We start from the raw sequence: 14,720 nt of genomic DNA, 5'->3' as shown, positions 1-14,720 counted from the left end.
TTATATAGGTAATCTTTAGTTAGTATATATTAATCTAGAGAAGACCTAAATAAATCTTAAAATATTTAATCTCTCTAATAATAAAAGAGACTACTTATAATCTAGTATATTTTTATAAGTTTATTATCTTTATAGTTACTATTATTATACTATATAACTAGATCTTTAAGTCTCCTAAACCTTCTACTAAAAGATTTAATATAGAAGTAATACGTAAGTTCTATTTCTTTACTAAAAGAGCTAATAGAAAGTTTAACTATAATCCTCTATTTATAAAGACTTCTATTAGATTTAATAATCTAATTTAGGCTATTACTATTAGTAGTAGAGAAGGTTCTCCTTATAGTAATTCCCTTAAAGACTTAGTATCCTTTATTTTAGCTAGTTAGTAGATATAAGTAGAAAGTATAGTTATTATACTTTCTACCTCTTACTTTTTCTTACCTTATTCTCTATTATATTAGAGGGGTTCTTATTATTTTATTTATAGTCCTTCTACTTATATTTAGGTTTCCTATACTTAAAATAGATAAAAGTAGAATATTTACTCTTATCTTAGGCTAACTTAGGCTAATTTAAGCCTTTTTATTCTATTATATTTTACTTAGGCTTTTTCTAGATCTTTTAAGTTTCCCTCTCTTCTTCTATAGAGAATTTCTTCTAGTTCTACTTCTTTCTAGACTATTTTATAGATATTAGTTTATCTCTATAGTTTCTATCTTAAATAAGCTTAGTATAGCTATTAAGGTTACTTACTATACTATATAAGCTTAGATTAAGAAGTAATAACTCTTTCTAGACTATAGAGACTAATACCTCTATAAAGTCTATAATTCTTTATTTCTCTAAGTAGAAAGGTCTTAGTTCTATCTATAGAGTGTCTAACTTTAATAAAAGGTTATTTAGATTCTAAGTTTACTTCTACTTTATACTTTTTAGGTCCCTATAAGCTATAAGCTTATATTATTCTATAGAGCTAAGGGCCTCTAATATATTTACTTTTAATTATAGCTAGGAGAGCTACTAATATAGGTCCTTTCTTTAGTAATTATAAATATATATAACCTAAGTTATCTTAAGAGGGTTTAAGATAAATTATAGTTTAAAATTAACTTTAACTATTTCTATTATAAAGATTTAGGGGTTTTCTCTAAAAGTTACTTTATATTCCTTTTTCTATTAGTTAAATTTAGCTTAATCGCGGTTTATAAACTATATTAGCTTATCTAGTGCTAGTGCTCCTATATTTAAGGTAATATAATATTTAATAGGTTAAAAAGGGGCTTAGAGGTCTTCTTATAGTATAGTAAAGTCTCTTTATTCTATTCTTTACTTTAACTCCTAAAGATAGGCTAGTTCTTACTCTTTTAGCATTCTCTAGCGCTATTTACGTAGTTCTAGAAGTTAAAGGTATATTTCTACTAAAGAGGTCTTAGACTAAGCTTCTTTAGTATAACTTAAGTTAGATTAGGTCCCTCTAGAGTTATCTAGTCCTTCTATAGTAGCTTAAGTAGGTTCTATTATAAAAGGTTATAACTATACCTCTAGGGATCTAGTTATCGCTAGTCTACTATAGTAGTATATACTTCTATTATTAGTAGTACTTATTACTCCTCTTAGTTATACTTTAGGAAGAGCTATTTAAATATAAGACTATTAGGTTAGAATAGGCATAGGTAGAGAGTAGTACGAGTAGTTAGAGAGTAAATAGTCTATATTTAATTAGATAAACAGCTACTAAGCTAAGGTAGTATTTAGAGAGCTTATATAAGTAGCCCTAGATTAGAGCTGACTAAGAGGGGCTAGAGTAGACTAGCCTAAACCGAGGTGGTGAAGAGGTCTACGAAATAGAACGGTTCCTAACAGTTAAAGTATTATATAGAGTTTAGTGCTAATACTTCTCTAAGCTTAATCTAGGTTAGGGCGAGTGAGATAGTGTAAAGAGCGACATAAGGTAGTTATTTAGCAATATAGTAGAGTAGGCGTGCTTAAATAGAAAGTAATAATAGGTTAATAATTCCTAATCTATATTAAATAGACTAATAAGTATTAATCTTGTGAAGTTAAGTAACTAGTAAGAAAGTACAATTTAAGTTGACTACAACGAGAGTAATAATAAAATCTATCTATCCTTATATCCTTATTACTTCTAGTCCTGCTATCTCGTCTATCTCCCCTTAGTAAGATGGTAGAGATGGTACTGCTATCTCTCGGCGCCCTGCTATCTTAGATGGCTGGCCTTGGCGAGATGGCGTATTACGTGACCTCGAGCCCCGTGATGATCCATTACCTTTTGACGTGGACGTCCCTTGGCCTTTAGCCGTCTCGTTATTAGTTAAGGAGAGAATCCTTCTTGTTACTTGTAACACAACTCTAAGCTTCTTAGAATTTGTCTTTAATAGCCCAGCCTATAACACATGGTACTTCTTGGCTTACATGTTAATTAGAGGAAACCAAAATTATAAACATTAATAATCAAGCTAAAGCAACACCAGTCCATGCTCTATCTTCCTGGAAAACCAATCTTACTTTATCGCTGCCGTCAAGCTTGCACCTACAGATTGAACCACCCAGATCTGCTACATAGACGTGTTCGTTTCGCGCATCAATCTTGAGCCCAATTGCCTCGTGGAACTTCCTAGCGATGATCTCGTGTTTGAGGTGCGGTGTGCTATCAGTGTGTAGAGCATATCCACGATCATCAAACCGCAATCGATTGAGAGTGTTGCCGAAGGGCATTTCTCCCCTGTCGGTCCAGTACAGGGTTTTGGTCGATTCGTGAAAATCCAGATCAATTGGTTCAGCAAGCCCTTCAAGAAGACAGACCTTGTCCTTCCTATGAGCGGCTGTTTCGCCGGGCGGTATGGTCATATTTGCACTGAAAATACGACCCTGCCAGCCTTTTGATGCTCCTTTTTGCGTCCAAAAGATTTTCCCTAGGGTGTGTGAAAAAGTGATGCCAACACACCATCTAGTAGCATCGCGTCGATCGCATTCGTTGTTGTTGTCCCCCGTCACGACGACCTGTTCAAGGTTGCTTCCATCTTTGTCGCAGCGCCAGATACAAAGACCCTCGCGATCTGTGAAGTAGAGTTTCTTGTTTGCTTCGTCGATGACTATTTGCTTTGGCGTATGAACGATTCCTTGTTGGATAAGTGGTCGAATATCATTACCATCCAGTTTTCCAGCATATATCATGCCGTCTTTTTGTCCTGGGGAACCCATACATGTCCAGAACAGGACGTTTTCTTCTTGAGACACCGCAATACCATCTGGTAGGTACTGGTCCTTAAATACTGTTCGAATATATTCGCCTTCAAATGAATACTCGAGTATCTTGCCTTGCTTCAAATTGTCGATTTGACCTGATAAGCCATTGTCTAATACAAATATTCTAGGCTTCGTGGACACGGCATCTGCTGCTGTAGAGGGTGGATAGAAACCACCTTTGTTGCTCTTAATCCCTAGTTTACCCACGTCGATGAATTCCCTTTGCAGGTAGTCAACAGTGTATGTTGTGTCTAAATGACGTTCTTGTGCGTATGTGCGCTCGATGTTCGCTACCGTGTCGAGGCCAACATCTGCTTATAAGTTATTTATCAATGGGATCGTTATTACAAAATAATTAACTCACAATCCATAGCTGCGAATGGTCGAGTGCCCGGTCGCACTATTGTCTCAACGAAAATGTCATCAGCGGTTTGTGCGTCGACAATTCCTTCTGCCACTACATGTAGCATTTCACGTTTGATTGAAGCCCATACTCTGTTCTGAATAAATCCGGTCGATTCCCTCTTTGCCACAAAAGGCTTTAGCCCAACTGTTTTCATGCGATCAACAAGCAAAGACATGATTTCTGGGGCTGTATTTCCACTCGTCATGAGCTCAACAACACGCACATGAGGAGGCATGAAGTAGTGCGTATTGAGTGTGCGTCTCTTTGCCGAAGGAGTCATCTTCTGCGACACCCAAGATGACCTATACGACGAAGAGTTTGTTGATAGTATACTGTCTTGTGCACACAATTCTTCAAGTTGCGTAAAAATATCCTGTTTGAGTTGTAAGTTCTCCGGAACACACTCGATTATGTGCCAGGCGTTGGAAACGGCACTTTGAAGATCTGCAAACGGGATTATCTGAGCCGGGGGTTTTGCCGTTTCTAAGTGATATATTGACTTCTTTTCATGGAAGTATTTCGTAGCCTCAATGCGTTGGTTCGAATCTGTGTCATATAGGTGGACTGTGTAACCATTTGCTGCCCAGCATGCGGCTAAGTCTGTCAGATGTGCTACTACGCTAAAGAGAATATATACGAAGGAAATTGAAAGTTACGCAGACGACATAACCTACCAATGCGCCGTCCAAGTATTCCAGCTCCAACCACTGTTACAGGACGGTTTTCATCCCCAAAAGCCTCTTGTGATGTAATGAGCCGACTCATAACGTTTACTAGACTTGAATATAAAAAACCAATGAGAATCCTTATGTTTATAGGGTTTTTTGCATATTTTATATTTCCAAGAGTTTTTGATGTATATGGGTGATGACTCAGGGTATAACAAGGTGAGGTATTTTAGCTAATGTGTATTTAGCGTACGGAGCAAATAGTATCAAAAATAACCGCCACTACCTGACCTTACTCAAAAAAAATAATGGGGTGCAGGTTTAGCTCCAGACATAATTATAGCTATAGTAATCACTTCGGTCCCCGTCAAGATGACGCTATAGATTAAGTCATAGCTAGAATACATGAGACAGGACCATAGAAAGAAGAATTTTATAAAAGGTCTATCCCTACGTGCTAAAAAAAACTCTATATACTACAAACGACCAATCGGATCGCGACGTTTAGAGGGAACTTCGTGATTTTTGTGATCCGATTGGTCGTTTTTAGTATACAGAGATTTTTAGCACGTAGGGATAGACCTTACTATACATATCTACTAAAAGAAGAATGTATGAGATTGTATTATGAATCGCTATAATATTCGTCGCGATGTAAGGCGTGAAGATTTTGGTATTCTGATCACCCCATACCAGATCGTGAGACTTTTGCCACTCTATTAATACCCATATGTAATACTAGAATATAGATACTATTCAATACTGTCTACCAATACTGGAAAAGGGCGTTTGTTGTGTAATAGAGGGTTATTACAGAGAGGACCTTGGGAATTAGATAGGCTACTAAGCAAGCTGTTTTCAGGTTGTGAGGGGTAGTCAAGGGCCATTTATGATGATAATAATTGTATTGATGATTTTCCTTCCTAGAGACGCGACCGCGTGCCTCCTTAAAGGAGTCTGTTTGCTTATTCTGACCTCAGCCACCTCTTCTTCGAGCTGGGGTAGGGATTAGCCTTGGCGGCTCGTCTGATTGTCTGTATACAGACTCCGGGTGCTCAGGTCTACACCCGGTATCTGCTGCCCAGTATCTGACAGCTGTTTGAATTTTGACCGGTAGACGCCGAAACAGTGCGGATGTTGCTAGTGGGATACGTAGTAGGAAACACCATAGATGTCACAGTAAGACCTATACAATACCTCCAATACACATTAATAACTTGGCGCGTCATGACTTAAGTAGTTCCTAAGCATTATTAACCTGTTTTTTGTGGCGGCCTCGGCGAGGTCAACCGTGCATACCTACCCTGCTTTTATCGCGCTACGCGTCTTACTACTAACGCCAAAATCAGCTCTTTAGAGCTGATGTAGATAAAGGAGAAAATAGAAAAAAAATGATTAATCACTATATGTGAATGTTACTATGTCACATTCTATTGAATCATAAAATTGTCGCCTATCCGCACTTTGAGTGTCATTAGACTTGTTTTTCTAGCCGCGGCCTCCTATAGGTTAAGGATATTGTGATAACATTCCTAGTAATATCCTTCCTTTCTGATTGAATTTCTAACAATACTGAATATTTCTTACGGTTAATTATCAAGATATTACGTTTTATTTCATCCCAGGGTTAGCTCGCTGTGTAGTTTCCAATGGGAGTGACGTAGGGTAGCGCGGATTAACGTCTGTGCGATGTCAGCTGTTGGCTACGCCAGTCATGCCGTGCATATAGCTGCGGAGAAAACGCGGCTGAATAAGGGTAGGACAAATGTAATCTGATCTATGGTTTCAGATGGTGTGAATAGTAAAATAGCATTATTACTTGATTAGATAAGCTCTAAAAAGCCTAAAGCACCATACTATCAGTATTTTATATAAACAGAGCAACTCTACCCAATCTCCGCTCAAATATCCACCTCTTCTCGTTACGCCGACCATCGTACATCGTGCCGCACCATGACTTCACGTCAGAACACTAACACGCCAATGCCTTTGGCCATTATTGGCATGTCTTGCCGCTTTCCTGGGAAAGTTGCCTCTTTAGAAGACTTTTGGGATATGTTGAGCAATTCTAAGCATGGATATCGCCAATTTCCGAGAGAACGTTTCAACTGGGAAGCATTTTACCATCCAAACCAGTCCCGCAAGGATTGCATCGATGTCAACTGTGGTTATTTTCTTGATGGTGATATCGCCGAATTCGATGCACAGTTTTTTAAAATGAATGGTACAGATGCAGCTTCTTTCGTACGTCTATAAATGTAGTTACAGAGTGACAACGCACCTGTCCACTAACCTACTGTAGGACCCACAAGGACGTATGATTCTCGAGTGTGTGTACGAAGCCCTAGAAAACGCAGGTGTTCCCAAAGAGAGCATCGTTGGCTCTAAAGTCGGGGTGTTTTCTACATCTAACACTTCTGACTACACTCTGTCGCTCAAGGATGACATATATTCAATGCCGGCACTAGTAGGCGTCCTCGGCCACGCCTGCATGCTTTCGAACATTGTCTCCAACACGTTTGACCTAAAAGGTCCTAGTGTCAGCATTGACACAGCATGCTCTTCAGCCTTTTACGCGCTTCAGTTAGCATCACAAAGTCTCAGATCTGGTGAGACGGAAATGTGTATCGTTTCTGGATGCGCATTAAACATATCGCCTTGGCGGTGGACCATGTTGTCAAACCTGACGATGCTCAATCCGGACGGTCTAAGCAAATCCTTTGATCCCCAGGCTGACGCTGGTTATGTCCGTGGGGAAGGCGCAGCAAGTATCATTGTTAAACCACTCGATGCTGCGATACGCGACAATGATCGGGTGCATTGCGTACTATCGGATATTGGTGTAAATCATAACGGCCGCACGAATGGCTACACCCTACCTGATGCAAGGATGCAAGCTAGTTTAATGAGAGAGTTACAAGTCAGACTGGATATTAAGCCAGATGAGTTTGGTTTTGTGGAAGCCCATGCGCCCGGCACCCGAGTTGGAGACCCTATTGAGATATCAGCACTCCAAGAAGTATTTTCGACTTCAGCACGTACCCTGGAAGACCCACTTTTGATTGGGTCTGTTAAGGCCAACGTGGGACATCTGGAGTCCTCTAGCGGCTTTCCCTCGCTTATCAAAGCTGCCATGATGCTGAAGAAAGGTCTTGTTGTGCCAAACGCTAACTTTGAGAATGAATCGATGAACTCACACTTGAAGGAGAAAAACATGAGGGTAAGTCTAAAATACTTAATAAAATTGTAGAGGTATGACGTTTTAACCTTGGCTAGGTACCAATATCTACACAGCCTTGGCCGAAGGGCAAGACATATATAGCCATTAACAATTACGGGTTCGGCGGATCTAATTCTCACTGTATCGTGAGGGCGCCGCCTATTCCACAGGGGTTGGTGAGCCAAAAAGAGACTCGAAATGTTGAGAGCGACTATCTTTTTGTTCTATCTGCCAACGACGAGGTCGCCCTCAGACGAACTAGGGAGCAACTGGTTGAATTCCTTGAATCGGTTGACGCGTCTTCCACAACCATGCAAAACACCGCATATACACTAGGGCAGCGTCGCTCTCTCCTTAGTTGGCGTGCTACCGTTGTAGCCTCAAACATTGACGATCTCATCATTCAGGCTGCCTCCCCACAGGTTATTCCCCGGCGGGTCACCCGTCAGCCAACGCTAGTCTTTGCATTCACGGGACAAGGTGCCCAATACTTTGGTGTGGGTCGTGAATTACTCCAGTATCCCGTATTCTCTACGACTCTGAAGATGGCTTCGGCCTGCGCTGAGTCTTTTGGTGCCAATTTCTCGCTCCAGGACGAGCTTTATGGGAACGAGGCAACGTCACGGATTAATGACGCTGATGTCAGCCAGCCAGCTTCAACAGCTATCCAGATTGCTCTTGTGGACCTTTTGCGCTCATGGGGCATTCAGCCTTCAGCAGTTGTAGGTCATTCGAGTGGTGAAGTCGCCGCGGCATACGCCGCAGGCCTCCTCTCACTCCCAGGAGCAATGCGCATTGCTTATGCTCGTGGTCAAATGGCTATCAGGATTAAAAAAGTTCAGCCAGACTTCAAAGGTGGCATGTTAGCGGTTGCTGCAGGGCCTGCTGACGTGTTACCGTTACTGGACATTGTTACCTCTGGTAAAGTTGTAATTGCCTGCGAAAATTCACCAAAGTCAGTTACCGTCTCTGGAGACGAAGCCGGATTGGTCGAACTAGAATCACTGCTTGAAGAAGATGGACTACCTCACAGGCGGCTAGCTGTGGATTTCCCCTATCATTCAACTTTCCTGGATCCATTCATCGACGATTACGAGGAAGCTATATGCACAGATGATACGTTTTCCAACTTGCAACCCACAGCAGAATACTTCTCTGCCATGGCAGGAAGGAAGGTTGAACCTGTCACAGTACAGAAACCATCGTACTGGGCGAGCAGTGCAAAATTTCGAGTGCGGTTCACATCCGCCGCAAAAGCCCTGTTGAGGAGCAAACCTTCGCCCAACGTCGTTGTGGAGATAGGCCCGAACCCTACGTTAGTGGGGTCCCTCAAGAGCATTTTGAGTGAAATCAAAAAAGAAATACCACATCCAATTGAAGTGGTACCATCTCTACACCGCGGCCAGAATGCACGAACCGCAATGCTTAAGCTTGGGGCTTCTCTTGTTAGTTTTGGTCAGCGTATAGATATGGAACAAGTCAATTTTGCATCAGGACATATCAGCGGCCAGCCACCGACGCTTGTTGATGGCATCAAGCCGTACCCGTGGACACGAAGCCACCACTGGATCAAGTCTAGGGTCCGTGACGATGATTTGCATAGACCATTTCCACACCACGACCTCCTAGGCTCGATCAATTCATCGTGGGGCAGTAAGGAGTTGGTCTGGAAAAACAACCTCGACGTAGAAAACGTGCCGTGGCTTAGAGACTATCAAGTTGCATCATCCATTACCTACCCTCTAGCTGGTTATGTATGCGCTGCTATTGAAGCCAGCAAGCAGTTTGCGATGACAAGAAATCTTTTCCTCGACAGAGCATTCAAAGGATTTACCGTTCGTGACATGATTATAGACGAAAGCCTCGTTATGAAGGAGGGTATACCCGTTGAGTTGGTCACCAAACTTCGCTCGCTGCCTGGTACCAACTTTGAGGAGTTCGAAGTCTTATCCTGGGATGAGGGCCAGCGAGCCTGGAAGAGATGCTGCCGAGCTCTTGTGAAGTGCGAAGCGACAACAGATGGAGTTGAACAAGTGGAAGAAATGAAATGGGCTGAGTCGCGTGCGGCTTGCCACAGCTGTGTGGGCAGCCCATTGCTCTACCAGAGATTATCAAAGGTCGGCCCACGGCGCACTGGTAAATTCCGCAATGTGGTTGACCTACGTTATGGAGCTGGTAAGACGACTGCCGAAGTCGTTGTCTCCGACACCAAGGCAAGCATGCCTCAGCATTATGAAAGCGACATGACAGTTCATCCGACAACGATTGATGGCCTGTTCCAGTGTGGAAGTTGTATACCTTTTCTGGATGAATCAAGTTCTGTTGTTGGTGGCTCCAGCAATATATGGGTTCCAAGATCTATCAAAGAGTTCACGATCCAAACTCGCCCTGGAGAGGCGCTAAAACCAGAAATGGTTTTTCGCACGGTCGCTCGGGTAGACAAGAATGAACGCCACGACAGGTCATATAGTATCGACGGGACCACAGATAATGCCCCCATATGTCAGATACGCATTCGAGGCCTCAAGTTGGCTGTTGAAGCGACACTAGCACCTCAATGGCCGGCGCCGCATTACGGGTGCTACAAGATAGCCTGGCAAAACGCTACGGAGCTTCGGTCCCAGGCCGCCCAGTGGCATGTCCTACAGGGACCAGGAGACGTCAAGAATTTGGCCGGTAGTGTCAGCAAGAAAATCGGGGGCACTGTTCGGCCTTTGTGCGAAGGTGTGCCTAGTGAGGCCAGCTTCTGTGTCGTGGTGGATGTGGGAGAGGGGCTCCTCGCTAGTGTGGAGCGGGAGTCGTTCAATCATATCAAACAGGCGCTCACAACCTGCGAGGGGGTACTTTGGGTGACATGTGGCGCCTTTGGGGTGTCTTACGATTCTACACACCCTAATGCGGGCATGGTGACTGGCCTACTTCGGACCATTCGCAGCGAAATGCGAGCATCAGTAGCATCACTTGACTTGGATGCCAACGCTAGCAGTGACATTGAAGCACAGGCGGCACTTGTTAAGCGTGTAGCCGATCACTTGGCAGCGGCTGCTCAAAACGCGGATGTACAGGCTGAGATGGAATTCACTGAAAAGCAGGGCCAGCTTATGGTATCGCGCGTTGTGCATGATACACAGCTGGATAATGTTGTTCACGCTGTCACAGGAGTCATCGCGCCGCGCACCGAGCCCTTCGACCCGGAAGTCAGGGGCTTCTTTACCCTGCAGCGTCCAGGTATGCCCGATTCGTTGTATTTACAACGTACCGACGTTCCGGACCCGCTTGATGAGAGTGAGGTTGAAGTACGCATTGCAGCGATAGCTCTCGACGCCGATGACATCCACGGATTGCAGGGGCGTGCTCTGAGCGGAACCGTTGTGAGATGTGGATCCACAGTTACACGTGTGCAGCCTGGTGATCGCGTCTTTGGTCTAGCAAATATCGATGGCGCAGTCCGAACCTTTGCACGTGCGCCTGAGACATGTCTAGCCCGCACGCCTGCGAATATCCCCATCGATGCTGCTGCGGCGCTTCCTGCTACCCTTGGAGCTGCCTACCACGCCCTCGTTGACCTCGGCCGACTCGTCGCGGGCGAATCTGTCCTCATCGTCGCAGTGGGATCTGCCCTTGGCCAGGCTGCAATTCAAGTTGCGTTGGCAAAAGGTGCCCTTGTCTTCGCCCTTGCTCATTCACAAGAAGAGCGCGACGCTGCCATTGTTGCGGGCGCTTCCATCGACCGGGTTGTAACCACTTTAGTGGGGCTTCCGCCTATCCAGATTCTGTTCAACCCCGTCTCAGATGCCAATGCCAACCTTAGCATGTTGGGGGCCTTGGCACCTCTAGGACGCATTGTGCAAGTGGGGGAGCCATCACACCAGTACCCTGCCCTTGCGGTAGGCCACAGTTTCTCTATAGCACACTTGGATGCTGTAGCTGATGCTCTGCCCGCGCAAATGGCTGCCATACTTGATGCTGTGGTAGGGTTAGTTGACAGCAAGTTTGTGCACAGTCCTCCAGTGCGGACTGTTGGGCTCGAATATTTGTCAGAAGCCCTATCCAATATTTCGGAGACCGACTCGAAAAAGCTTCTTTTGGTTCCTGGAAAGAATGAGATGGTAAAGGCTACCCCGTCCTGTCCTGCTCCACCCACGTTTGATCCAGCGGCTGTGTACCTGCTTGTCGGTGGTAGCGGTGGTTTAGGTCGTGTCATCGCAAAATGGATGTTAAACAATGGAGCTAGAAAAATTGGGCTACTCTCACGCAGCACCTCTATGAGCCCTGATGTTCGCACATTAGTGGATGATGCTGCTGGGATAGGAGCTGAAGTTTTCTTGTTACCGTGTGATGTCACGAGCCAGCACCATTTGCAGCGCGTCATTGACCAGTGCGTCATCGAGAAAGGCCAAATTAAGGGTGTAATCAACGCGGCAATGGTTTTCAAGGTAACCCTTCTCCTAGTCTGTTCGAACTCTTCAAACCCTCCGCCCTCGGCCTAATCTCTTCAATGTTTGGTGCTAATTTTATACGCAGGGCGGAGTCTTTACCTCGGTTTCATTCGACGATTTTACTTCTGTGGTCCAGCCAAAGGTCTGTGGAACATGGAATTTGCATCATGCTTTGCGTGAGGCAACTCTAGACTTTTTCATTCTAATATCTTCGGTGGCTGGCATTATGGGCACACCTGGGCATTCAGCTTATGCCTCTGCCAATACCTTCCTGGACTCTTTTGCAATGTACCGCATGCAGCAGGGACTACCGGCTACCTCTCTAGCCTTGACTGCGGTGGTAGACGCTGGCTACATGGCTGAGAATGCTTCCAAACTCCAAAAACTTAAGTATGTTAGCGAATTTGAGGGCGAGATTCTCCTCACTGCTGATGTACTGGCTCTCCTTGGCGCTGCGGTCACAGGATCAATAGCTTCAAGCTGCAAGGGTTTCTCTATAATCGGGGCAGGCTTTGGGACTGCGCTCAAGCTGCCCTCATATGCCCAAGATCCCAGATTCTCGACCCTGACATCCAATCACTCCCAAGACCGAAAATCGAAGCCGAGAACAACAACTGCGGCCAATACGGATACATTGGTTTATGCAGTGGACCAAGCTGACACCAAAGAAGAAGCAACTCAGTTACTATTAGCTGCCATTAGAGATAAGATAGCTCAGTTGCAATTAATTCCTGTTTCAGATATCGTCGACGATCAGACCATCACGGAACTCGGACTTGACAGCTTAACAGTAATGGAGTTGTATTCTTGGGTAGGAAGGTTGTTCCGATTGAGATTTGGAATACAAGAGTACGCAAGGTTAGACACCCTGGAGAAAATCGTGGACAGTGTGATAGTAAAGCGAGAGGCTGCTAAAGTCGAGGCTCCATGATATGACCATAGATCCTCATAATGTTATAGTTCAAGCAACCGTGTTTTGCAGTCCATATTTGTAAGCCTAGAATTACCTTGTATCGTCAAGTGCTTGTGAACTAACTAATAATAATTCAATTAAACTTACTCTTAGCATCAGATACAACACAATAGACAATACTTCTTACATGCACAGCTACTGACATTGAACATACTGTAGTGGGACATCACTGGTAGCTCGCGGAGTGAACTTAGCATCTACTGGAGTCTTGTGCATAGGTGCAAAAGTTGATTCCTTTATGAAGAGCCCATTAACATCCCCCCTGTGTGACGCAAATTCCTTCAAACCCGAAGAATTGGCGATTTTAGTATCTTAGAACGCCTAGTCTCGCTAGTATTATACTAAAATCAACAAACTCCTTTTCTTAACGCTATTTTCACTAGATGCGAGAGGGGTATTGTGATAGCACTATATAGGGAGATAATCAGATTATTACCTGTAAGTAAGATACTGCGTGAGGAGTACGCTGGTAAATAGGTACCCCCTACCCGCGGGTTATGTAGGGGTTGGGTTAGGTCGCACGGGCCACGGGTCGGTGTCGGTAGTAGGTTGCTAGGGCTTAGGTCGGTATCGGTGGTAGGTTGCTAGGGCTTAGGTCGGTGTCGTGTTACACGGGGTTTTAGGTCTATACTGCTCCGGTTAGGTCCGCCACTATAGCCGATAAGCCTTACGTTAGTGTTTCGTGAAGTTTGTCTAGCGAGACAGTAGAATAGTATACTTAAGATAGAAAGGTAATAAAAGGTTAGATAACTTAATCTATATTACTATAGACTAATAGGTAATAATCTTATTAAGTAAAGAAACTAGTAAGAAAGTATAATTTAAGTTAACTATAACGAGAGTAATAATAAAATCTATCTATCCTTATATCCTTATTACTTTAGTCCTAGTATCTAGCTAAACCGCTAGTATCTTAGATGTTGTTAGTATCTCTAGATATCCTAGTATCTCTAGAGAACCTAGTATCTCTAGATATTCTATCTGTTACAAGTAACAAGAAGGATTCTCTCCTTGACGAAGGGATAGGAGGCAAGGAGCCTATGGAACGTCCACGTCAGAAGGTAATAATTAACGCGGGGCGTAGATCACGTAACTTAGCATCTTGCTAAGATAGGACATCTAGAGATGCTAGGTCCTCTAGAGATACCAAAACATCTAGAGATGCTAACGACATCTAAGATACTAGCAGCTTAGCTAGATACTAGGACTAAAGTAATAAGGATATAAGGATAGATAGATTTTATTATTTACTCTTATTATAGTTAACTTAAATTGTACTTTCTTACTAGTATCTTTACTTAATAAGATTATTACCTATTAGTCTATAGTAATATAGATTAAGTTATCTAACCTTTTATTACCTTTCTATCTAAGTATACTACTCTACTATCTCGCTAGATAAACTTTACGAAACATTAACGTAAGGCTTATTAGCTATAGTAGCGGACCTAACTAGAGTAGTATAGACCTAAACCCTATATAACACTTTAACTACCTATAGATTTAGTAGACTTAGAAAGATTAATATTAGGACGCTTAATTAAGATTTAAAGATGTCTTACAACTAGGCTTAGTTATAGGTAGGTACTAGTAGACTAGTCTAGAGTCCTAGACTAGTGCCTACTTTAGTAATTAACGATAAGATGCTAACCCTAAGTAATAATAAGGTAGATAATAACGTATATAACTTACGAGAGTTATAGAATCTTAGGCACTAGGCTATAATCTATATATAGTAGATAGC

At 43.2% G+C, this 14,720-nt stretch overlaps 2 protein-coding genes across 2 annotated transcripts; one reads left to right on the top strand and one right to left on the bottom strand.

The window, feature by feature from the left end:
- Positions 1-2,475: 2,475 nt before the first annotated feature.
- On the bottom strand, positions 2,476-3,956 carry LAM1 (uncharacterized protein; the record flags this gene model as incomplete). The annotated part of the gene is made up of 2 exons (XM_014217013.1): positions 2,476-3,581; positions 3,635-3,956. The coding sequence occupies 2 exons, from the start codon at positions 3,954-3,956 to the stop codon at positions 2,476-2,478; spliced, it is 1,428 nt and encodes a 475-aa protein (XP_014072488.1).
- A 2,341-nt stretch (positions 3,957-6,297) lies between these two features.
- On the top strand, positions 6,298-12,934 carry PKS2 (uncharacterized protein; the record flags this gene model as incomplete). The annotated part of the gene is made up of 4 exons (XM_014217014.1): positions 6,298-6,588; positions 6,647-7,564; positions 7,621-12,000; positions 12,089-12,934. The coding sequence occupies 4 exons, from the start codon at positions 6,298-6,300 to the stop codon at positions 12,932-12,934; spliced, it is 6,435 nt and encodes a 2,144-aa protein (XP_014072489.1).
- Positions 12,935-14,720: the final 1,786 nt, after the last annotated feature.

Source organism: Bipolaris maydis (assembly GCF_028858645.1).
Source record: "Bipolaris maydis strain C4 unplaced genomic scaffold PSV08scaffold_4, whole genome shotgun sequence".
Taxonomy (NCBI): domain Eukaryota; kingdom Fungi; phylum Ascomycota; class Dothideomycetes; order Pleosporales; family Pleosporaceae; genus Bipolaris; species Bipolaris maydis.
This window is presented reverse-complemented; position numbering and strand designations above follow the sequence as displayed.